Genomic DNA, 24445 nt, shown 5'->3' with positions numbered 1-24445 from the left:
CATATATATTTTTAGGTTTATTCTTATGTGTATAATTTTTTTTGTTGTTTTTCTTTTTTTTGAGTTACAAATTATAGTTTTTTATTGCTAGTATATGTAAAGACAGTTGATTTGTACATATTGACCATGAATCTTGTGCACTTGTTAGGCTTTCTTACTAATTCTTATCATTTTTAGTATACTTTTTGTAGATTCTTTTGAATTTTCAGAGTAGATAATCATGTTGTTTGTGAAGAGAGTTTTAGTTTTTCCTTTCTTTTTCTTGCCTTATTTCACGAGATTTACATGCTGAATAAAATGGTGGGGAAGGACATTTTACCGTGTTTCTGATCCTAAGAGGAAAGCATTCATTCCTTACCTTTAAGTTTGATGTTAGCTATGAGTAATTTTTTTGGTCCATTTCATGAGATTAAGGAAATTCCCTTCTTTTCCTAGTTAGCTGAGAGTTTTTATCATGAATAGATGTTGAATTTTGTTACATACTTCTTCTGCATCTATTTAAATTAGCACATTTCTTTATTTCCTTACTCTGTGAATATGACGAAATACAGTGATTGAGTTTTGAATATTGAAAGAGGCTTGTATTTCTGGAATAAAGACTACTTGGTTGTGACACATTATCCTTTTTATATATGTTAATGCATTTGATTTGCTACCTGTTTTGTTTTGTTTTGCTGAGGAAGATTACCCCTGAGCTAACATCTGTGCCAGTCTTCCTCTATTTTGTATGTGGGTTGCTGCCATAGCATGGCCACTGACGAGTGGTGTAGGTCTGTGCCTAAGAACAGAACCTGGGCTGCCAAAGTTGTGCGCGCCCAGCTTAACCACTAGGGCATGGGGCTTGCCCCTGTTTTGTTTTGTTTTGTTTAGGCTTCTGTGTCTGTGTTCGTGGGGATATTGTTCTGTAGTTTTCTTTCCTTGTAATGTCTTTGTCTGGTTTTTGTGTTAGGGTAATGCTGGCTTCATATAGTTGGGTCTTGTATTTTAAGTTCATCTGATAATCACTGTCTTTCACTTGGTGTGTTTAAACTATTTATTTTTAAAATGATAATTGGTATGATTTGATTGGAATCTACAGTCTTTCTGTTTTCTATTTGTTCTCCATGTTCTTTTATTTTTTCTTCCTGGTTGCTTGTTAATTGAGCATTTGTAATGATTTTATTTTATGTCCATTCTTGGTTTATTATCTTTATACCTTTATAAATTCTTATAGCTTCCTTTAAGGTTTACAATTTATATCTTTAATTAATCAGAGTTTCTCTCTAGACAATATTATACCACTTCATGTGTAGTGTAAAAACTTTAAAACAGTGTATTCCCTATTCCTCTTTACATCCTTTGGCATTCACTGTACATCCATTGTTGGCATAAGTTTTACTTTTACATAAGCTGTAAACACACAATACATCAGTATTCTTTTTGTTTGTTTGCTTTTTTCCTGAGGAAGATTCACCCTAAGCTAACATCCATTGCCAGTTTTTCTTTTTTGTAAGTGTGCTGCCACCACAGCATGGCCACTGACTGACAAGTGGTGTAGGTATGCACTTGGGAACTGAACCTGGGCTATCAAAGCAGAGCGTGCTGAACTTAACTACTAGGCCACCAGGGCTGGCCCATGTCAGTATTCCTTTTAGTGACACTGTCACTTATTTTTAGAGCAATTAGAAGTAAAAAAAAAAAGAGTAAATTTTATATTTCCTTATTTTTTCCTTTTCTAACATTTGTCATTTCTTTGTATAGATCCAGGTTTTTATCTGGTATCTTGTTTCTTTTGTCTGAGCAATTCCTTTTATTGTGTGTTGTAATATAGGTTTTCTGTCAAGGAGATCTCTCAGATTTTGTCTGCAAAAGTCTTTATTTCTCCATTTCTGAAAGATATTTCCAACGGGTTGACAAGTTTGTTTGTTCCTTTGTTTCCTTTAAGCATTCTTCTCAGGTATCATTATAATTTTGTCTGGCTTATTTGTTTTCTGATAAGATGTCAGATGTAATTTTTATCTTTGTTCTTCTGTAATGTGTCTTTTTTTCTCTAACTTAAAGATTTTCTCACTTTCTTTTGTTTTCATCAGTTTGAATATGGTATTTTTAGGCTGTTTCTTATTTTTAAATAATCCTGATTTTTGTCCTGTGAGCTTCTTGGATCTGTGGTGGTTTCTCATTAACTTTGAAAAATTGTTGGCTGTAATTTTTCTACAATTTCTTCTGTTTTGTTCTCTCTTCTTCCCTTCTTGGATTCCAATTATACATATTTGTGACATTTTGATATTTTCCCACAGCTCTTGGACGCTGTGTCCTTTTTTCACTGCAAAAATTTCTTTTTTGCCTTTGTGTTTTAATTGGCTTATTTGCATTGGCCTCTCCAAGTTTTTACGCTCCTCAGCTGTTTGTAGTCCACTGTTGTGCCTTTCAAAGGCCTATTTTTTCATCTTTAGCATTTCTGTTTGATTATGTGTTACAGTCTCCATCTCTCTGCTGAATTTACCCATCTGGTCTTCCATGTTGTCCACCTTTTCTATTAGGGCTTTTAACATAGTTATCACAGTTTTTAAAAATTCCCTTTCAAATAGTTCTAACACTTGTGTCAAAAGAATTTGGTTCTGTTGATTGCTTTGTCTATTAGAAATGTGTTGTTTTTCTTACTTTTTTGTATGTCTCGTAATTTTTTTGTTTAAAGTCAGACACCTTGTTTAGTACATTAGAGACTAAGGGGAATGTTTTTTGTGTTTACAAATCGGCACACCTTTCCTTTCTGCTAGGCCTTTATTGTTGGTACCTTTTAGGGATACCTTGTGTGCAGCATGGGGGCTGATTTGCTAGAAGTTTTTCCTCAATGTGTGATCCATCATGAGCTTTAGGTCTTCCCGTTGCACTGCCTCTCAGGAAGAGTTTATCACTATGATCTTGCAACTCTTCAGGCAATATTCTCAATATTCTACTGTTAGTTGTTACAGGATTCTTGTTAGCCTGGTGGTGGGTGGCTGGGAGGGAGGGTTGCACATTTTGTATTGTTCTGATTAAAACCTCAATCTTGGCCGGAAGGTAATTCTCTATCCACTTCTCTCTGCTAGGTGTCCTGACTTAAAATAAGTTGGAAAATATAACTATAAATAGCTGAGCTCTTAGAAGGAAACCAACTCTGATTTTGTGATTTTTATGGACTACGTTATAGTAAATGACTAGCTGAGATCTTTTTACAGGGAGTCTTTTAGAACTTTTGCCTCCTTTTCCTAGACACCACACCAATCCAGTGGGCACTGAATGGCGGTGGAAAATGGACCAGCCTGAAATGATCTTAAAGGAAGCCATTGAAAACCATCAGAGCATGATCAAGCAGTTTAAAGGTATTTATCTTCCATCTACAAAGGAATGTTAGTAGCCTGAATTAAATTGGTAGAGAATTGCCTCTTTGTCAGGATTTTGTCCCCTCTGGCAAATTTTCATAGGGCAAAGTGAAAACTCTATAGAAGTATTATATACATTTTGGCCTGTTTAGTTTTTACTGATAACTTCATATTTGATTTCATGGAAGAACTGAAAATTTAATTCAAAGTTTAGCAATTTATAATATGGCGTACTCAGCCTGTAAGTTTTGCCTGGGAATGTAGCATCATACTTCCTCACAACTTTTGCGATTGTTCTATCTCGATGGGCACAAATAAGCCTTATGACTGGACTGCAAATTTTAAATCATTGGAAAATTCTTAAATATCAGTTACAGTATTAGGAAAGCATTTTTTAATAAATGCCATATAAAAGAGGAGAGAGAATATTAATAAAATTTCCTCCACATTTTTCATTGTGATGTAGTAAAATTCTGCCACTCAGTTTCTAGAATTTCATGATTTAGTTCTGTCTCATGGTTAAAGATATTTGACTTTCCATAGGTTACTAGTTCTCAAGCTTTAGTGTCATTTGGAGGGCTTGTTGAAACACAGATTCCTGGTTTCCTTCCACAGAGAATGGTTCAGTAAGGCTGAGGTAGGGACCAAGAATATGCATTTCACAGACTTCCAGGTGATATTGATGTTGTGCTGGGGACCACACCTTGAGACCCACTATGGTAGATAGATGTGGTGGACTTATAAAGTGATGGGTTTATAAAGACAGTTACAGATGATGAACTGAAATTTGTTAGGTTCCCTGTTAAATCTGTATGCTTCTGTCTCTACCTACCAGTTCTAAGTCCTTCTCCCCTATATTCTCCTTTCCTTTCTCATGCAAAAATAAAGAATGAATTCCAACCAAGGTTGTTTTGCTATAAGCACCCTTGTGGTGCTAATATCATATGCAGGAGTCTTTATAAACTCTAATAATTAGCATTTTGAAAAATCACGTGATTCTTTATGTGAAGAAATTTGTTTTCTTAGGTCACTCCTTCTTGAGATTATGGTGCTTCCGATGTGTGTTTTTTTCCAACACCATCAATCAATTCTTCAGTTCTCAGTAAACACTGACTGTCCTATAAATTTAATTCAGTTCTGACAATATCTGGAGATAGCATCAGACCTCTCAAGTTGAGGGTTCAGTCCTATAAGACTGCCTCTACTTCAGATGCCAATAGCAAGGCCAGGGTGTTGCCTGTGCTTTTGACTGACTAGCTATAAATTGGAGGTTCCCACAACCTCCTCCTTGGATTCAATTAATTTGTTAGAGTGGCTCACAGAACTGAGAGAAACACTTCCCTATGTTTATCAGTTTATTATAAAGGATATGATAGAGGACACCGATGAATAGCTAGATGAAGAGGTACGTAGGGCAAGGACTGGAAGAGTCCTGGGCCCAGGGGCTTCCCCATGGAATTGGGGTACAGTACCCTCCTGTACATTCACCAACCTGGAAGCTATAAAGTCATGAACGATCTTGTTGTTCAAGAGTGTTTATAAAGCTTAATCTGTAGCCTCCTTTTCCCCTTCCCACAGGCCCATGGGTGTGACTGAAAATTCCACCCTCTCATCACTTGGTCTTTCTGGGGACGAGCCCCATTCAGAGGCTATTTAGGGATTCTACCCTAAGTTACCGCATAAGCATAAACTCAGGTGTACTCAAAAGAGGCTTCTCATGAATGATAAAAGACACTCAGGAAATCGCAGGCATTTTAGGAGCTTTGTGGCAGGAACCAGGGACAAAGACCAAATACATTTTTTGTTATACCACAGTACTTCTTATTACTCTTCTCATTTCTTATGAGAAATTGAGAAAAGGAGTGCAAATGCTGATTCAAGATCAGTAGTATCTTTGTAAAGAATATAATTGTTATATCCTTTATCAATGATTATATCAATAATTATGCCTTTATTTTATTCTTTATGAATTTTCTAGGGAAAGTTTACCTGTACATATTTGTGTGTGTCTTAGGTCTGTGCTTATTTTTGTACATTTGCAAAGGTGCTAATCAATATTTTAATATTTCATCTTGACTTTTAGTCTCAAACTCCCCCCTCCCCTTTTTTTTTTTGAACAAATTACATTCTCTTATTTGGATAAAGCAGTGTCTCTTAGCCGTCTTATGGAAGATTAAATGAAACTGGTGAAGAACTTGTAAGTCTCCACATCTGGAATTTGACTAGCTTTTCTTGGACTCATTGTTGATTTAGTTAATATTGTTGATTGTTGAACTTCCAATAAACCATATGCCTTTTAAATAAATTTCAAGGCAAAGCCTTATTTTCTTTTGGATAGTGTATTAGAGTTCTCTAGAGAAACAGAGTCAACAGGACATTGTGTGGGGGTGTGTGTGTGGAGAGAGAGATTAATAGAGATTGATTTAAGGAATTGGATCACATGCTTGTGTAGGCTCTGTGAGTCAGAAAAAAAAATCTGATGGAGTAGGCTAGCAAACTGGAGATTTAGGGAAGAGTTTCAGCTGGCAGAATTCTGTCGTGCTTGGGGGAGGTCAGCTTTTGTTCTGTTAAGGCCTTCAACTGATTGGATGAGGTTCCATCCACATTCTGGAGGGCATTCTGCTTTACTCACATCTACTGATTTAAATGTTAATCTCATCCAAAAGACACCTTCACAGAAACATCCAGAATAATGTTTGACCAAGTATCTGGGCACCGTGGCCCAGCCAAGTTGACACTTAAAATTAACTATCACACATAATATCAGAAGCAGGCAAATGCCAGTAATTTTGTCTTTATGTTCTAATATGTTTGTTTTCATTTAGCTCCTAAAGAGCCAATTGAACCCTTAAAAAATGGCACAGTGACTGAGGATGTGTGTTTTCTGGATATCTGGGAATCTCCCTGAATGAATTGTGTCCCGGGCAGTTTGTGTGGGGAGGAAGCAGCCCTGAGGAGTAGACATTCAGTTTTCCATTCTGAGATGTCCTTGATACAGAATGACAATCTGAGTTTTGATAGTAATTTTTCTGACAGGAACATTTTTGCAAACTCACTTTTAATGGAAATAAGTGATGAATAAATCATGAGGCCAACTTTATTCACATTAGTAACGTGTTAGGGGAGCTCAGTGAGCACATATTTTTGTCTCCCTAGCTTGTTGAGGGGTTTGTTCTGTGCAGAAGGGTGTTATCTGATTTAGTAACTGTGGGCTTCCTTTAATCAGTAGGCATCTCAAATACTTTTTATTCAGGTTCCCATGGTGTAAGAAACAAAGGAGTTTTAAAATATGTATTGTCTTGTAGGGGGATGATAGATACAGGACCACAGGGAGAAAGAATAGAGCATGTCTGTGGATAAATGAATCCTGATTAGGGGTCAGAATGCCTAAGGGGGAGGGAATGATCTCCAGAAATTCCACGACTGCCATCAATTTCATTCTGAAAAATAGCATTTATAGAGCATCTACTTTGCCCTAGTAATTCCCACAAAGGATTCTTTCTTCATACCTTAATTAATTGACTTGACAAAATGCTACCATGTCAGCAAAACATCTGTTTATTTAATCAACGATAAATTTTCTAGAAAGGTTTTCAAATTGGAACTGATTGATATCAGTACACCTATACTCTTCAGGGTACCAAAGCAATTTTTCTTTAAAAGCAGTATTAGAAAACAGGTGTATACTTAAAGGTGTGCTGCGTTGCAGACTGGCCGGCACCTGGGTGAAAAGGAGCTCTCATTTGCTATACTTTCACAAAGGGTGAGAACTCCCTTAATTTGAATTTTTGGATTGTGGTGACTATCTGTCAGTGCTTCATTCTGAGCTTGAATAAGACATTACTTTTTTGGAAATCTGTCTCATTGCTGTAATAATCACAGTAAATCTTGTTTGAAACAGTAGTAGTAGAAGAGAAAAAAACTATTAAAAGATGAAATGCATAACTTGTCAGAATCTAGAACACTGCTGGAAAACTGGTAGTGGTCTGCAATACTTAAAAGACAAAAATGTTAATTGTTTTCTTTTTAACAATGTCTTGACTTTGGCAAAATCATAGAATTTTCGTATTTCAGAATACTGGTTATGTTTTCTATCTTGGCTCTCTGCAGAAAGTTATCTAAACCATTCAAATTGATAGTTGCTTATTTTATTGTAGACATTCACTAGGCAATGAGATTTTTTAACTTCACTCAGTCTTTATCAGTGATTATAGTCTCAAGTTTTCAATTTTATGAACCTGAATTTTCTCCTGCAATCAGTGAAATCTGTGTTCTGTCTTTCATTCATCCCAAGGGAGTAGGGTAGAAATAAAACAAGTCACCGTCCTTTCTGGATAGGCAGCCTCAGAGTAAGAATAGTGAGGCTAATGCAAGTCACTCCACCTGTTCTGAACCCACTCCCCTCACCTGGGTGCAGCTCCTACAAGGATCCTACTTTTGAACTCTAAAGATGCAGGAATGACTTTAGATCTTATTTCAGCCTGGTGGAGAGTCTATTCTCTGTCTTCCCCAGATCTGAACTCCTCAGTAGAGATTGGTTTGGAGAAGTGGCTTATCTCTTGTGGTGTAGAGTGACTCACCTACAGATGCCCTGCAGGAAACTAGTTCCCTTTCTCTTCTTCCACACCCATATTAGAGTTGCCCTGTTAAAGCCCCTGTGTCCCTTTGTGGCTTAAAACAAGCAAAACAAAATAGACCAAAAGGAAAGAAATGTTTCTGGTTTCCTTAGTTGGAAGTTGGAATACATTTTCCTATAGAGAAAATATTTGAATTTGATTAGGTGATATTGAAATAGATTTATTAGTACTATAGGTGTTTTACAGATTAATTTGATGTTGGGGGTTGGAATGACAACTTAATCTCCATTTTAGTAATAGTGTATCTGTGGGAATATGAATTTCTGGTTTAAACAGAAATGCTAAGTAACAGGACTCTGGTAAATTGGAAATTACAGGTAATTTTCAAAGGTTTGAAGCCATTTTCTTCTTAGTTTGTTATATTCTGAGTATCTCCACTTTAGCCTCTCTTTAGAGATCCACTCTTTTAACTCATTAATAATTTCCCTTAGTCTCCCTTTGTTTTATAGGATGCTTTCCCACTCCATGATGAACACCCACTCTCTCCCTGGGTCTGGTTCAGTCATTTTTTGATTTTATTTTTGTGTAGGGTGAGACTTGTGGGTATTGTTGCTTATTGTTTCTTAGTTTCCAGCTTTAGCTGAGTGACCAGCCTTGAACAGATTCTGAAGATATTCTAATTTTTTAAATGCTTCCCTTTTGTGCTTCTATTCTCAATTCTGAGGGCAATCATTGTCTTTTCAGTTATTTAATTAAATCATTAAGCCAGCTTTCTTGTCATGACCTTTGTTAGCTTTCCCTTTATACACATGCAAAATTAACTTTATATTGATTACAAGTGGGTCAGAATTTCAGTGCAACACAGCACCTTTTCAAAATGCTGCCTTCCCCAGTCTAAATACCACCACTGCAGGAAGAACTAATTCCCCAGGGAATGGGACTGAAGTTTCTTTAGCTCGGTTTCCCATCAGTTCAGCAGATGTCACGTGAGTGAACAGTCTTTGTCAGGAACATCCTCGGTGCTGAAGATACAAAGATGAAAAGGACATCGTTTTTTGCTAGAGGTTTATCTATAGTTTAAGCCAGAAAGAAGTGAAGTAATGGAAAAAATAAAGGGTCTCCAATAGATGGTTTTCACAAGCGACATATGCTAAAGTACACATCCAAAAGAAACATGGGGCAGGTGGGGGAAGTGAACACCACCTGCTAATTGTTTTCTGAAGCTTGTTTATGAAAGTCTCAGAGTGGAAGTGGCTATATTGAAGATATACATGACGTTCAGCCGGGAGGGGTCTTTAGGAAGGTCTTTGGCCAGGAACTGTATTGTTGTGAGAAGAAAGAAGAGAATATTTTATTTCTGATTGGTCTAATCTTTCGAAATAGGAATACTCATATATGTCTATTATACCTGAATAAAAAAAGAAGACATAAGAAAGTATTCAGAATAAAGGTGCATTATTAACCACTCCTCCTCAACCCCTCCAAAAGAAATAGCAATACTCTATGCTGAACAATATACCCTGTTTGTTTCTGTGTCATTCGGCTTATTGCAGCGACATTAGGATAAGAATTCTGGAATCTTAAGTTTCTCCTTTGGCATCTTTCGCTGAGATAAGGTATGCTTCTTAGTTAATCTGATGACTATAGTGATTGTCCAGGATCAGGAAGCTGTTTAGGATAAGAGAAATATCAGAAAACTTGCTTAAGAAAAAAACAAAATCAGAATAACAAAGCAGATTGTAGTTGTGAAAAGGACAAAGTTTAAGGAGACAGGAAGAGAACAGATTGTGGATGTGTGTGTGCGTGTGCATGTGCATGTGTGTGTGGGCTGCATAGTGGGAAATTATCCCTATAGATTTGCTTCTGAAATATAGTGTTTGCTGTTCCCTGGACTGTCTTCCTGCTCTGGGACTTCTTTCTATTAGAAAATTAGAGGATATCTTATTTTCTGGCACATTTCTGTGAAGACGGTGAAGAAATGCATGAGGTTGAGTCCCTGAGGGTCTTGTTTTCCGGAGGACTGCTGTAATAACCTCTAGCAATAGGCATGAAATAGAAATGTGCTTTTTGAAGGAGAGAACCAAGGTTTTACATACTCTCAATGCCTTACTTTTGAGAAAATTAGGATAATTTTTAAATCTCAGAATCATTACTTTAAAAGCTTTACCCATAGGGCTTTTTTTGTCTTGTTTTTTTTTTTCCTTTTTTATTTTGAAGAAGATTAGCCCTGAGCTAACATCTGCCACTCCTCCTCTTTTGCTGAGGAAGACTGGCCCTGAGCTAACATCCATGCCCATCTTCCTCTACTTGATATGTGGGACGCCTACCACAGCATGGCTTTATAAATGGTATGTAGGTCCGCACTCGGGATCCAAACTGGCGAGCCCCGGGCTGCTGAAGCAGAATCTGCAAACTTAACTGCCGCACTACTGGGCTGGTCCCCTTGGTTTTTGTTTGCTTGTTTTTGTAGTTGTCTAAATGGGCAAGTAAAATATTTTTGGTTGTAGCTTTGAGAGGCGGTGGTGGTTGATCTCTTTGCTTTTAAATTTTCCTCTTTCTTCCCTGGCTGCTCCTTGGCAGTGTTTGCTGGCCCCTCTTCCTTTCCCCAGATATGTAAGTGTCCTAGGACTGAGTCTTGGTCCTCTTCTCTCTCTATACTTACTGCCTTGGTAAATTATTCAGCCCCTGGATGGAAATACCATCCCTGTGTTAAAATGTTTATTTCTACCCAGTCCTTTCTCCCAGAATTCAAACTTGAATGTTGGACACACATTCAGATATCTAACAGATATTTCAAACTTCACATGTCTAAAATTGAACACATGATTCCCGTCCCCCCTGCTCCCCCGCCCCCAAAATTTCTCTTACCCACAAGGCTTTCTTTGTCTCAGGTGATGGCAACTCTTTTGCTCTGGCCAAAAACAGTAGAAATCATTAACACCTCGTTCTCTTATATCCTACGTCCAATCCATTAAAAAATCTTGTTGACAATACCTTCAGACTAGATCCAGCTGATGATCCCTTCATGCCACCTCCACTGTCACCACCTTGGTTCAAGCCACCACATTTCTTGCTTACATTATATAGTGGCCTCTTGGCAGATTAGCTTCTCTCCTTGCCCATCTGTTCTCAATGTCGCACCCAGTGTGATCCATTTAAAACAAAAATTAGATTAGGCCCCCCCTTCTCAAAACCCTGCATTGGCTCCCCACGTTACTCAGACTCTGAAAGTGTCAGCGTGCTCCCACCTTAGGGCCATTCAATAATAAATAAAAATAAAATAATTTAAAAAATTGAGTTTCTGTTTCAATTCACAAAATGATTGTTATTATGATAAAAATATTTGCAGCTAATATTTTCTGAATGCTTCTGTGCTAGACCTGCATCATACTAGTTATTTCATTGAATTCTTATAATAGCTGCGTGTGTGTGTGTGTGTGTGTGTGAGAGAGAGAGAGAGAAAGTGAAATCTCCATCTGACAGATCAGGCATTGGGTGTAGAGGGGGCGAGTGGCTTGACCAAGGGCACAAACCGGCTTAGTGGTAGAGCCAGAGTTTGGAACTGGTGCATCTGACTCCCAGTGGGTCAGGGCCTAGCCAGTGCTCAATTATTCTGCTTTCTGAGTTTTAGGTTAATTTTGCAGTTAAATTTGCGGGTTAAATTTGCCCTTCTACTCATTTGCTCACGGGGGGATAAAAATTAGTGATATTTTTTACATAAAAGAAATTTTATGTTTAGTGCTGAGTTGTCTTGGCAACACAGAGTAAGTTAAGGGTCAAGTTTTATTTAAAACCTTGATTCACTTGAGTTAAGATCTTAGATTTCAGTAACCTAAAAAATTATTCATCCAGAAATACTGACATGAAATACATTCTTAGAAATGCAGTTTGATGTCATAAAAGAAGATATCACCTGCCACTTTTAGATTGTTCTGATTTTAGCCTGTATTATGTTGGTTTGACCTCTTGAATATTTACTTCTACTTGCTTATTTCCAAGTAGCTTGTGTGTGTGTGTGTGTCTAAATTAAAATCACTTCATGGAAGCTAAGGCACAAGCGAGCAATGAAAGCTAACTTTATTTTCTACGGGTTTTGTTGTTGTTGTTAAGGCGATAGTGCCTGGGATTTAATTATTTTAAGAAACGAGGATACAAGTGATAATAACAAATTCTTAATGAATGTTTCTTGTGTGCCAGGTACTCTGCTAAAGCCTTTACATGCATTATCTCATTTAATCCTAACAACAGTTCTGTGAGGATTGAAAAACTAGTGACCGAGAGGGAATGTGAACATGCTTCCCCCACCACCAGTCTCCATGAGGAGTCTGTATCCCTTGGAGAGAATATGTTCCTCAAAAGGAACATAGAGATAATTGATGGAAATATCTCAGGTAAAAGAGAGAGATTTTTATTTGCCTTCTTACACTGTTTCCAAGTCTTTCAAATTCGGTCTTAGATTGAGGGACTTTCATGAATGCCTTCTACGTTTGAGTCTAGTGCAGTGCTTCTCAACTCATGCTGAACACTGGAATCACATGGGAGCATTTAAAAAACACTGATGCCTGAGTCTCATCCCCAGATACTGCAATTTAGTTGGCTTGGGATACTGCATGGACATTGGGACCTTTAAAAGTTCTTTGGGTAATTCCAGTGTCTGACTAGGATTAAGGACCAGTGGTGTGTGCCAGTGTTCCCAGACTTGTCTGAACATCTGGGGAGCTTCAAAATCTCCTCATGCCTGTGCTCCTTCTCCAGAGATGGTGATTTAATTGCTCTGTGCTGCTGCCTGGAGCTTGGAAGGTTTAAGATTCCCAGGTGACTCCAGTGTGCAGACATATTTGGGGACCTCTGGTTTATTTAGTGGTTTTCAACCTTGGCTGCATATTAGTATCACCAAAGGAACTTTTAAAGCTCCCATTACCCCCGGCTTGCACCCACTCCAGTTCCAGTGTCTTGGTGGTGGACCTAGGTGGCAGTAGTTTTTGACACTCTCCAGTTGATTCTCAGTATGAAGCCAGAGGTGAGAACTGCAGATTTCTTCTTTTTCTCTCTCTTGTACTTTTGGACCAGCTACATTTAGTTTCTCAATTCAGAATACATACTTGAGGAAGGAAGGAGGACATGGACATGATCAGTCTAGAGAGGCTTTTGCTTTGTAGATTTACTACGTTCGTTTTCTTAGACCAACGTGAAGGAATGCAGAGCTAAGCAGGTTATGGAAAGTAGTATGTGCTGTGTTCCATAATTAGCTAACAAAGTTAATTTAGCCTGCTTGTATTGCTGTAATTTAATTACTACTAAAGCCCTGAAACCAAGAATGAGATTGCTGATTTTTCTGATTTAATAATTCTAGTTTTTTTGCCCTCTGGCCCTTGTTTTGTATTATTGGCTGGTATCAAAAATTAATTTGCCCTCTGAAATCAAAGAACCATTAAATTTTTATTTAAGAAGAATAAAAGTGATATCTTCTATTTGTGCCTTATTGAGCTTGTTCCTATTCACTGTGTTCTCCAGGAGTACCGGGTGTCAAAGAAGAACGCTTTGAAGAAGGAATGACAGTAAAGCACTGTGCATTGTCCCTTGTGGGAGAACCCATCATGTACCCAGAAATCAACAGGTTTTTGAAACTACTCCATGAGTGTAAAATCTCCAGTTTCCTGGTCACAAATGCACAATTCCCTGTGGAAATCAAGTGAGTGGTCCAGCTTATTAAGCTACATTACTTGAATCTGTATTTGACTGAAAAGTAAAACTAGTAGGCGTTAATATACTCAAAAAGGTTTTATTGATTACTAACTACATACAGTTGTTGGCTTTTGGGGGCAAGGTGGTCCCGCCCTTAAAAATCCGTTCTTTTAGGAAAGATAACATTAAAATATAGAATATAAGAACATAAGGCTAGACGCACAGATAAGTTGCTGCAGGAATTCAAAAGAGAATGCAGTTTTTTCCAGATGGGAGAAGCGGGGTAAAACTTCTCAGAGAAGGCATTTAATTTGGATCTTAAAATACAGCTGGGATTGGTACTTGGGGAGGTTGAAAACTTTAGCTTTTTAATAAGAACCTCCCAAAAAAGATACTGAGTTAGGGTATTTGTGGTACCATTGTGAAAATATAATCAATCTGAACCACAGAGTGTACAAAAGAGACTGGCAGCTGGAAACCAAGTTGGAAAGGTTGGGAATAGATTGTGGAGGACTTCAAATGCCGTTCTTTAGAAAGATCTTACTTTCTGCAGAGTGATCTACTAGCGTGGTATAAAATGGGAGAGCCAAAATGCAGGAAACTGGATAGGAGATTATAGGCTTGTTTAAGTAAGAGTTATAAGGATGAAAGTACAACAGTGAGAATGAGGAGTCTTAAAAACAAGATAATATTGAGGCACAATAGATAAGCTTGGCAAACTGTATGACTCTGAGATCCCTGCATAAAAGAGGACTAAATGATGACACAGAGAGTTCTAGCCATGTTGGTTGCTAGGATTATGGTGCCCTGTAAGAGTAGAGGGATCACAAGGAAAGAGCAGGTTTAGGAGGTAGGATGATGAGGTTGATTTGGATGACTTAGAGGGAGGGCTCTCCAGATGGAGAGGACCATCTCCTGGGGTCTGGAAATGACCTGTTTTTGCATTTTACTTGAACTATGCACATTTTATAGTGCTGAAAACATTAAATTTTACTTAGTTGTTATTTACCTGTGCTTTCCCTATTAGACTGTGAGTTCCTTGGCCAGTGACCCCTGCTTATTTATCTTCATGCCACTAGTATAGTGTTAATGCTCAGTAGATGACTGGTAAAGTATTAGGCAAGTTCCCATATAGTAGTAAAAGACAATGATCTTTCTGACTGCAAATTTGTTTTGTAAATACTGGCCAATAAGGTATAACATGAAAAAAAGGAGAAAGTAATTGTCAAATATAAAAGACACTATAATGTGTAGAAAGAATGATCACATACACACAGGCACATGGACAGTCATGCACAAAGTTTAAAATTTAGCATCATAGGAAATCAAAGAGTTGATTAAAATTATTGGCTACCAGGCAATAATATGAAAATCAGCGACTTTGTTACAAAGACAGCTAAAATGCTGCTTTTTGCAGTTGTATAAAAAGGTAAAAGGAAAAAGTTTTTAAAAAGTGTGTAAATTTTGCATAGGGCCACCATTCCTTTTTTTTTTAAACTTTTGTTAGGTTTAAAATCCTTGACTTTTCAGATGGCTCATAAGGGAGAAGTTGGAATAGAGTGGTGTTAGGATATATACACACATATATAAAAAGGGAGTCTGGAGCTGGCCCAGTGGTGTAGTGGTTAAGTTTGTGTGCTCCACTTTGGTGGCCCAGGATTTGCAGGTTTGGATCCTGGGCGCTGACCTAGTAATGCTCGTCAAGCCATGCTGTGGTGGCATTCCACATAAAATAGAGAAAGATTGGCAACAGATGTTAGCTCAGGGCCAATCTTCCTCACACACAAAAATGGGGGGAGTCTATGCCAAATTTAAGGCATATATGCCTAAAAAGAATTGAATCTGCTAGGAGTAGCATATAAAATGGTAACCAGAGAGAATGATTCATTGTTTGATCATGCGTGGTTTACCTTGTGAATGTCATCATGGATTGAGGAAAATTATTGAGAATTAAATAAGATATGTACTTGAAAGTGTCCAGCAAAATGCCTGACACATAGTGAACGTTCAGTAGATGTTATTGGGTCTCTCCTCCCCACTGTTACTGGTGAGCCTCCTCTTGTCAGCAGGAGAATCATGATATGATAAGATATCAGTACTAGTCTTGACTACTCTCAGCCAAAAATGGGATACAATGGTGTATGGTTCCAAATAAATAATTCTTGATTGACTAAACCAGTCTTTTAGTAGTATGGGTACTGGTAAATTGAGAGGGAGGCAAAAAGGAGGACGTAAGCTGGCAGAAGTGGAGGAATAGGCTATTAGCAAATTTCTCCCATTTTGAACACAAGAGTTTAAAAATGGAAGAGTGCACTCTATGAGAAGTTCTTGTTAGTGCCATCGAGTCGATTCTGGCTCCTAGTTCTCCTGCCTGGTCTTTTTGTGCCATCCTCTCACCTTCTGGTGCCATATCAGACAATGCTCTGCTGCTATTCACAGGATTTTCATGGCAAATTTTTTGAAAGTGGGTGGCCAGGTCCTTCTTCCTAGTCTGGGAGTTCCACTGAAACCTGTCCACCTTGGGTGACCCTGCTGGTATTTGAAATACTAGTGGCATAGCTTTCAGGATCACAGCAATAAGCAGCCACCACAGTATGACAACCACAGTAGCAGATGTGTGATGTGGTTCCCTGACTGGGAAACAAATCTGGGTCACGGTGGTGAGAGTACCTAATCTTAACCACTATACCCCCAGGACTGGCACTATGAGAAATATGCAAGAAAGAAGGAATACTTAGAAAAGGGACATTCCTTTTTTGGATTTTTAATGTATTCTTCAAGCTCCTAATATTAAGGGTGCCATGATTCAGAGAATTGCATCCCTTTTTTGGTTATATGCTCTCCTGAGCATAGGAGAGAAAATGTAGAAAGTAGCCATTTTAAGTTTGGACTTTAAAGAGTGAGTGACATGTTGGGGCCAGCCCCCTTGGCCAAGTGGTTAAATTCTTGTGCTCCGCTTTGGCGGCCCAGGGTTTCACTGGTTTGGATCCTGGCTGGGGACATGGCGCCACACATCAGGCCATACTGAAAGGGGCACTCCACATGCCACAACTGGAAGGACCTACAACTAGAATATACAACTATGTACTGGGGGCCTTTGGAGAGAAGAAGGAAAAAAGAGAGAGAGAAGATTGGCAACAGATGTTAGCTCAGGTGGCAATCTTTTGTTTTTTTAAAAAGAGTGACATGTCTTGGTTATCCACTGAAATACCTATCTAAACAGAGGGGAAAAAAAACCAAAGGTGAGATTGACAGATTATTGCTAGGATCTGGGAAGAATTTCTGATAACTGAGACCCTGATAGAGACGAATTGAAGAGCATAACCTTTAGGTGTACCTGTCTCTGAAGAAGTGCAATCCTGCTGGCTTGGGAATAATGTATGTGCCCAAATGTTGGGAGTCCTAAATATAAGGCAACCTCCTGCCCTCACATTTCCCCAGTGAAGGATGTGAATAATTCAGAAAAAGTTTAAAAGAAGAGCAATGGGCTTTGCCATAAGAGATACTAAAATATATTATAAAACTCAAGTTTCAAATACTCTGGACTGTAGAGGAATGATACAAAATAGTCCTGAGACTCTATCTACTTTTAAACTAATTGTTCCATCACGTAAGGCCTCTTTGGGTTTAGCTAAGGGCTCTCTCCCTTAGCTCCCACCCCCATGCCCAAGAGAAAATGGAAAGAGAAATAGTTCTCTAAGTGCAGATAATATTGCTTTATTTCTGTGAATTAGGAGCAATCTAAATACCAATTGTCTCTAGTGTCTTAGTTTTTTTCAGAAGGAGTAGTCTATAGATTTATGAATATAATGCAGAGGTCATGAATTTTGGAAGTTACCCCTAATGTGTGTGGTACTAATTCTATATAACAGGTCAGCTGATTCAATTCAGCTATTAGGTGAACCTCTTGCAACCATTTTATCTTTGAGCCTACACTAGGAAGTAATACTAACCCATATTCTGGTATCTTTTGAGGAGAATCTTGACTTTGTCAGTTGGTCTTCCCTTGACCCACATGCAAGTGTTACATTCAGGCTAGTGGCCTTTTCAGGATGCTTAACTTTTCCTTAAGAGGATTTCAGTCTCCCCTCCAGCTCCAAAACATATGGCTCTTTGCTGACAGTGCTCCTATTGAGGGGAGTTTTCACAGTGAGTGGTCCTCAAAGATTTGTGGAAGATAGAAGCAAACAGGTAAATGAGAATGCTGTTACACTCTGAGTAGCTTTATATTTTTGTTTGTCAACACAGAGGCTAATAAAAATGACAAGAATGTGTAAGACACTTAGTGTTAGTAATAGAGCCGATGGTGTTTGGACAATGAAAGCCATTTCTTTTGTGGAAAAGCCCTTAGTTTTACCAAAACAAGTGCTTTTATAATGGTATTTTTGGTAGGCATATAACTGATATTCTGTAGCATGTATCATTTATCTTTTGTTGTAACCACTCACCTTAAAACTGAGTCACTCAAACTAGCAGCCATTTATTTAGCTCATAATTCTGTAGCTCACTTGGCTTTGCTGGTCTCAGTGTTGTTTATATGTCTAGTCAGTTGGCAGATTCACTGGGCTGGCTGGTATATGATGGCTTTGGCTGGAGCTGGAGCCTCTGCTCATGTAGCCTGTTATCCTCCAGCAAACTTCCTGAACTTCATTACATGGTGGTAGGGTTTCAAAGAAAAGCAAGAGAGGGCAAGCCCCACTGTATAAGTATCTTTCAAGTATCTGCCCTGTCACATTTGCTCACTTCCCATTGGCCAAAGCAAGTCACACTGCTGAGCTTAGAGTCAGTCAGTGAGAGGGCACTCAAAGCTACAGGGCAAGGGGACATGGATATAGGGAGAGGAAGAATTTATGGCCATGTTTGCAGTGTACCATATAGTAAAACAGACTTTTCTTGTCAAAGAGGATAACATTGAACTACTGGGACTCAGTATTTTTCAGGAACTCAATTGAAAAAAAATTGTGGTTATGTGTGATGGCCAGAGAGTTGTTAAGACCAGAGGTCTCAAACTGGCAGTTAATGAGAAGCTGGTCTTATTTGTCCTGAACCATGATTAAAAACTTTTTTTGAGCCAACATTTAAAATCCAGATTTTAGGCAAAATCTGACTCTTGAAAAAAGACAGTCTTGAAAAAAGACAAGTATGAAGTGCTGTTTTTACAACACAAGAACACTTCACTCTTATCTGTTTTTTTACTCACAACACTTCTGACACCACATGTGTGGGTTTTCCCATACCAAGTAATTCTGCAGTTCTCTGCGGACACCAGCTGGTGTCCTACAGTTCAGTCCTATTCTGACACTACCTGGAGTTAGTGCAGACCACACAGGTTAACGGTTCAGTCCCACAAGGCTACCCCCGCCTTCAGACACCAATTACAAGTCACAGGTTGTCATCTGTGCTTCTGAACAACCAGCTATAGATTGAAACTTCCCATGACCCCATCCTCAGTTCGATGATTTGCTAGAACAGCTCACAGAATTCAGGGAAAACAGTTTACTTAACTATTACTGGTTTATTATAAAGGATACAACTCAGGGACAGCCAAATGGAAGGGATGCATGGGACAAAGTATGGGGGGAGGGGCACAGAGCTTCCACACCCTCTTCAGGCGTGCCACCCTCCTAGCACCTTGAAGTTTTCAACAACCCAGAAGCTCTCTGGACCCCGTCATTTAGGGGTTTTTATGGAGGTTTCGTTACATAGGCAGGATTGATTAAATCATTGTCCATTGGCGATTAACTCAGTCTCTAGCCCCTCTCCCCTCCCTGGAGTTTAGGGGGTGGGACTGAAAGTTCCAATCCTATAATCACGTGGCTGGTTCTTCTGGTAACCAGCCCCCAGCCTGAAGCTATCTAGGGGCCCATCAAGAGTCACCTCATTAGTATAAATTCTGGTATGGTTGAAGGGGGCTTCTTATGGATAACAAAAGTTACTTCTCTTACCTCTGTTACTCAGGATTTAATTCTAAGGGTTTTAGGAGCTCTGTGCCAGGAACTAGGGACAAAGGCAAAATATGCATTTGTTGTATCACAATATGACACCAAGTAATGATTATCTTTTCGATAAAGCCTGTCCTTCTCAGTTTGCCCCACTCTTCACTATCTTGTTGTCTCCTCAACCCTGAGGCTGTGTCATCTGCTACTCTTCAGAGGAATTGCAGTGCTGATTCTCTTCCAGTAGAAAAATTTCTGTTATCATTTCTAACAAATGTGCAACAATGAAAGGTAGACCAAGAGTACCACATAGTCCAAGAAAAATGGAAGCATATTGCTTTTAGTCCACCTTTACTTTTATCATAATTTTCTTATCTATTTATTTTATATTATTTTTCAGTTTACATTTGAAATCTTATATATTTTCTTTGTTGGTAGATACTGTTAATTCACAACTTTCTGTCCGGTAGCAGGCTTCATAATAAGATAGAGCTGTGTTTCATATTTAACTGTGACACAGTTAACCTTTAACTTCCCACACTCCCCTCACCACCAAATTTGTCCTTTTGTACACTTACTTTTGAGCACCTTCTTCGCTGAAACTGGTGTGAACTTCATTCTTTTCCTTTGCTTTTCCCACCTGTGTATCTGTTACTTTGTTTACTTTGTGTTTTGTTTTCTTTAGTTTTTGCTAAGAATTTCACCATATGTGTTAGAGGACCTCTATAAATTAGATAGCTCTTCACATATTAGATGCTTAGTAAGTGTTTGAAGAAATGCATGGATTTTAATAAAAATAAAGTTTTCTTGTATTGTTAGCTCAAAGTGGTTACCGAAGACAGCTACAATGAAATGAAGATTGATTATAAATACCATCTGATCCTTTCAATAGAAGTTTTCTTTTTCTGCCAGCCTGTTTATGTGTAGTAAATATGTTAAATTTAAAATATAGTCTTCTCTTGTGTCTATAAGTTGATGGAACACTTGTAAGAAATATGCATGTCTAGATAGGCAGTGCAGTGAAGTGGTGAAGAACTTGGGTTCTGGTCTAGAAGAGATCTGGGTTTGAATTTTCACTGGATCTCCTGCTGTCTTTCTGACGCTGGAAAGGTAATTTTTCAATGCCTAGTTTTCTTACCTGTAAAATGATTATAGTAATAATGACTACCTTATAGTGACATTGTGAGTATATGAGATAATGCATGAAAAACACTTAGAAGTTTCACCTTTGGAAAGGTAGGCTAAGTAATGTTGTCAAAGTATACTTTAAGGCAAGAACCATTATGTAAGATGGACTTTTCTGGGGCCGGCCCGGTGGCACAGCGGTTAAGTTCACACGTTCTGCTTTTCGGCGGCCCAGGGTTCGCTGATTTGGATCCCGGGTGCGGACATGGCACTGCTTGGCATGCCATGCTGTGGTAGGCATCCCACATATAAAGTAGAGGAAGATGGGCACGGATGTTAGCTCAGGGCCAGGCTTCCTCAGCAAAAAGAGGAGGACTGGCAGTAGTTAGCTCAGGGCTGATCTTCCTCAAAACAAAAGATGGAGTTTTCTTAATAATAAAATATTAAACATAAACATAAAACAATATAACAATTCAAAATTTGTAAACACTCAGTAACATAATCTCAGAATTGCCAGAACTAGAAGGAGAAATAGTAGGTTTTTAACACACTTCTTTCAAACAGATGAAACAAGCAGATCAAAATCAGTAGCAGTAGTGAAGACTTGAACAACTAAATTAACAAATTCAGCCTATGTTACAGAAATAGAGCACCGAAACCAGAAACTTTGGAATATCACTTCTTTTTAAGAGCATAGAACTTGCTTGCAGAACAATTGCCAAATGGCCATATGCTGGGCATTATAGCAAGTTTCAACAAAGTATTGAAATCATATACTAGTATTGTAATTTAAGCAGTGTGCTTCTTATTTGCTTATGGGTCAAAGAAGAACACAATGGACATAGAAAATATCGTGATAAATGGTGATGGAAATAAAAACAAAACTTGTGTGTTGGATATTAGCAGGAATAGCCCAGTACAAACATTCAAAAACCTCTTCCTCTATAGAAACAATGAGAACCCTGGAAAAAATTGTCAGAATCAACTTTTTCTTAACCAAAGGTACGCAACAATCTAAGAAGCATTTATTCTAGAAAAATAGTGACTCTCAGTAAGAACAGTAAACTTTGTGATGTGTTAATGTATCCTATTCCACTCCAACTTCCCCAGCTCTGCAGTAGCCTTAAAACCAGTTGCCTGCAGTCATAGTGAAAACCAGCAGCTTGGCAGTCAGAGGAGGGGGCAAAACAGCATTGGAACTCCTTCAAAGTCCCATTCCCAGATAACTGTTATCATATGGCTTGTGTGGCAGTTTCCTGGAAACCCTCACTCACAAGGATTGTCTTTACTTGAAGTGACTCAGGGTTTTTCCAGTGAAAAAGCCTTTCATGGGTGTTTCTCACAAACAATTACTGGCAGTTGTAGAACTTCACAGCTGCCTGAGGCAGCAATAACAGTTGGGGCAAACAAGAAGCTAACCAAAATCTTAAAAGGAAAGGCTGGGGAATGAGTTGTCCATAGGGGACTTTGAAAAGCTCCAGCATATTCCTGGGAATCCGAAGACCACATGCATGGGCAGAGCTGTGGGCATGTGGGAAGATTTGAAAAGGCCCTATATTCTTACCTCTGGCTCTTTTACCAGGTTGCCACATATTATTATTTAAAATGTCAAGTTTTCATCCAAAAGTGATATAGACAAAGAAATAAGATTATGGCCCATATTTAGAGAAGAAAATAACAAATAGAAACTGTCCTTTTATTAAATTCCACATTTAGGTGAGTTCCTGCAGTATTTGTCTTGTCTGTCTGGCTTATCTTACTTAGCATAATGTCCTCCAGGTTCATCTATGTTGTTGCAAATGGCAGGATTTCCTTCTTTCTCCTGACTGAATAATATTCCATTCTGTGTATATACACATACAACATTTTCTTTATCTATTTATCTGTCAACAGACACTTAGGTTTTTCCATGCCTCGACTATTTTGAATAATGCTGCAATGGACATGGGAATGTAGATCCCTCTTCAAGACAGTGTTTTCATTTCCTTTGACTATATACCCAGAAGTGGGATTGCTGGATCATATGATGGTTCTATTTTTAATTTTTTGTGAGTCGTCTGTACTGTTTTCCATGATTGTACCAATTGGCATTTCCACCAGCAGCTCGCAGGAATTCCCTTTTCTCTACATCCTCGTCAGCACTTGTTAGCTCTTACTTTTTGTCTAACGGTCCTGACCGGGGTGAGGTGATATCTCATTGAGGTTTTGATTTGCATTTCTCTGATGATTAGTGATGTTGAGCACCTTTTCGTGTACCTATTGGCCGTTTGTGTATCTTCTTTAGAAAAATGTCTGTTCGGTTCCTTTGCCTATTTTTTAATCAGATTATATTTTTTTGTTATTGAATTGTATGAGTTCCTTATATATTTTGGATATTAACCCTTTGTTAGATATATGATTTTCAAATATTTTCTCCCATTCTGTAAGTTGCTGTTTGATTTTGTTAGTGGTTTCTTTTGCTGTGTGGAAGCTTTTTAGTTTGATGTAATCACACTTGTTTATTTTTGCTTCTGTTGCTTGTGCTTTTGGTGTCATATGCAAAAAATGATTGCCAAGACCAGTGTCAAGGAGTTTTCCCCCTATGTTTTCTTCTAGGAGTTTTATAGTTTCAGGTCTTATATTTAAGTCTTTAATCCATTTTGAGTTAATTTTGTGGTCTAAGATAGGGGTCCAATTTTATGTTTTGCATGTGAATATTCAGTTTTATTATCACCATTTATTAGGAGACTGTTCTTTCCACATTGAGTATTTTTGGCTTCCTTGTCAAATATTAGTTGACCATATATGCATGGATTTAGTTCTGGACTCTCGATTCTGTTCCATTGGTCTATGTTTTTGTTTTTATGGCAGTACCATATTATTTTGATTGCTATAGCTTTGTAGTATAGTTTGAAATCATGAAGTGTGATGCCTCCGGCTTTTTTTCTTTTTCTCAGAACTGCTATGGCTATTTGAGGTCTTTTGTGGTTCTATACTAATTTTAGGATTATTTTTTCTATTTCTTTAAAAAATGCCATTGGAATTTTGATAAGGATTGCATTGAATCTGTATATTACTTTGTGTATCATGGACATTTTAACAATATTAATTCTTCTGATCCATGAACATGGGATATCTTTCCATTTGTGTCATCTTCAATTTCTTTCATCAATGTTGAGAAGTTATTGAAACCAATATAAAAATACACTTTCCAAGGCCCTATCCCTGGCGACTGATTGAGTTTTGGAAGAGTTGCCCAAGCACCTGAGTTTCAGGTGTATCCGATGCAGATCGTCCTGACCACACTTGGAGAAAAGCTGCTGTGAGACTTGAAGTACTGCTCTTGGCTTTCTGTGACAAGAGGCTCAGCCTGCACTGCCCACAAACTGGCTGTTCTGCTGGAGGACTAGGAGAACAGACTCCAGAGTCACTTTCAGGCTTGAGTCTTGTTGTTGACACTTATCTTTGTGGGTCCTCGACCAAGCTGCTTAACCTCTTTGAACCTCAGTTTCATTACCTCTAAAGTGGGCATAAGTAACAGCTACCTTGTTGTTTTATTATGAAGATTCAGTGAATTCAATGAGAACATAAAGCACATAGCACAATGTGCCAGCACATGATGAGTACTCAGTAAATGGTAAATAGCTTTCTTCTTCTCCTTTATGCTCCTTCCCACCTCCTAAATTATTTGGCCTGATGTGACAGCCCCAGATTTTCTTAGAGATAATAGCATTGGATGTTCGGGCCACTTGGGTTACTTTTTGTCCAATAGGAGCATCAAACTTACTGTTTAAGCCACTTG

At 38.3% G+C, this 24445-nt stretch overlaps 1 protein-coding gene across 13 annotated transcripts in view; it reads left to right on the top strand.

Moving 5' to 3' along the window:
- The window catches only part of LOC100062082 (S-adenosyl-L-methionine-dependent tRNA 4-demethylwyosine synthase TYW1), a 214316-nt gene that overhangs the window by 95434 nt on the left and 94437 nt on the right, over positions 1-24445 (top strand). For all 13 annotated transcript variants that reach the window (XR_011424631.1, XR_011424630.1, XM_070231776.1 and 10 more), the window contains 2 exons: positions 3232-3341; positions 13433-13610. Coding sequence is in view for 11 of the 13 variants with exons in the window: in XM_070231776.1 (XP_070087877.1) it covers positions 3232-3341; positions 13433-13610 (288 nt within the window). In the remaining 2 variants the exon portion in view is untranslated. The remainder of the gene's footprint in view (positions 1-3231; positions 3342-13432; positions 13611-24445) is intronic.

Source organism: Equus caballus, chromosome 13 (genome assembly GCF_041296265.1).
Source record: "Equus caballus isolate H_3958 breed thoroughbred chromosome 13, TB-T2T, whole genome shotgun sequence".
Taxonomy (NCBI): Eukaryota; Metazoa; Chordata; class Mammalia; order Perissodactyla; family Equidae; genus Equus; species Equus caballus.
The sequence above is the reverse complement of the archived record's forward strand: the minus strand, read 5'-3'. Positions and strand labels throughout refer to the sequence as shown.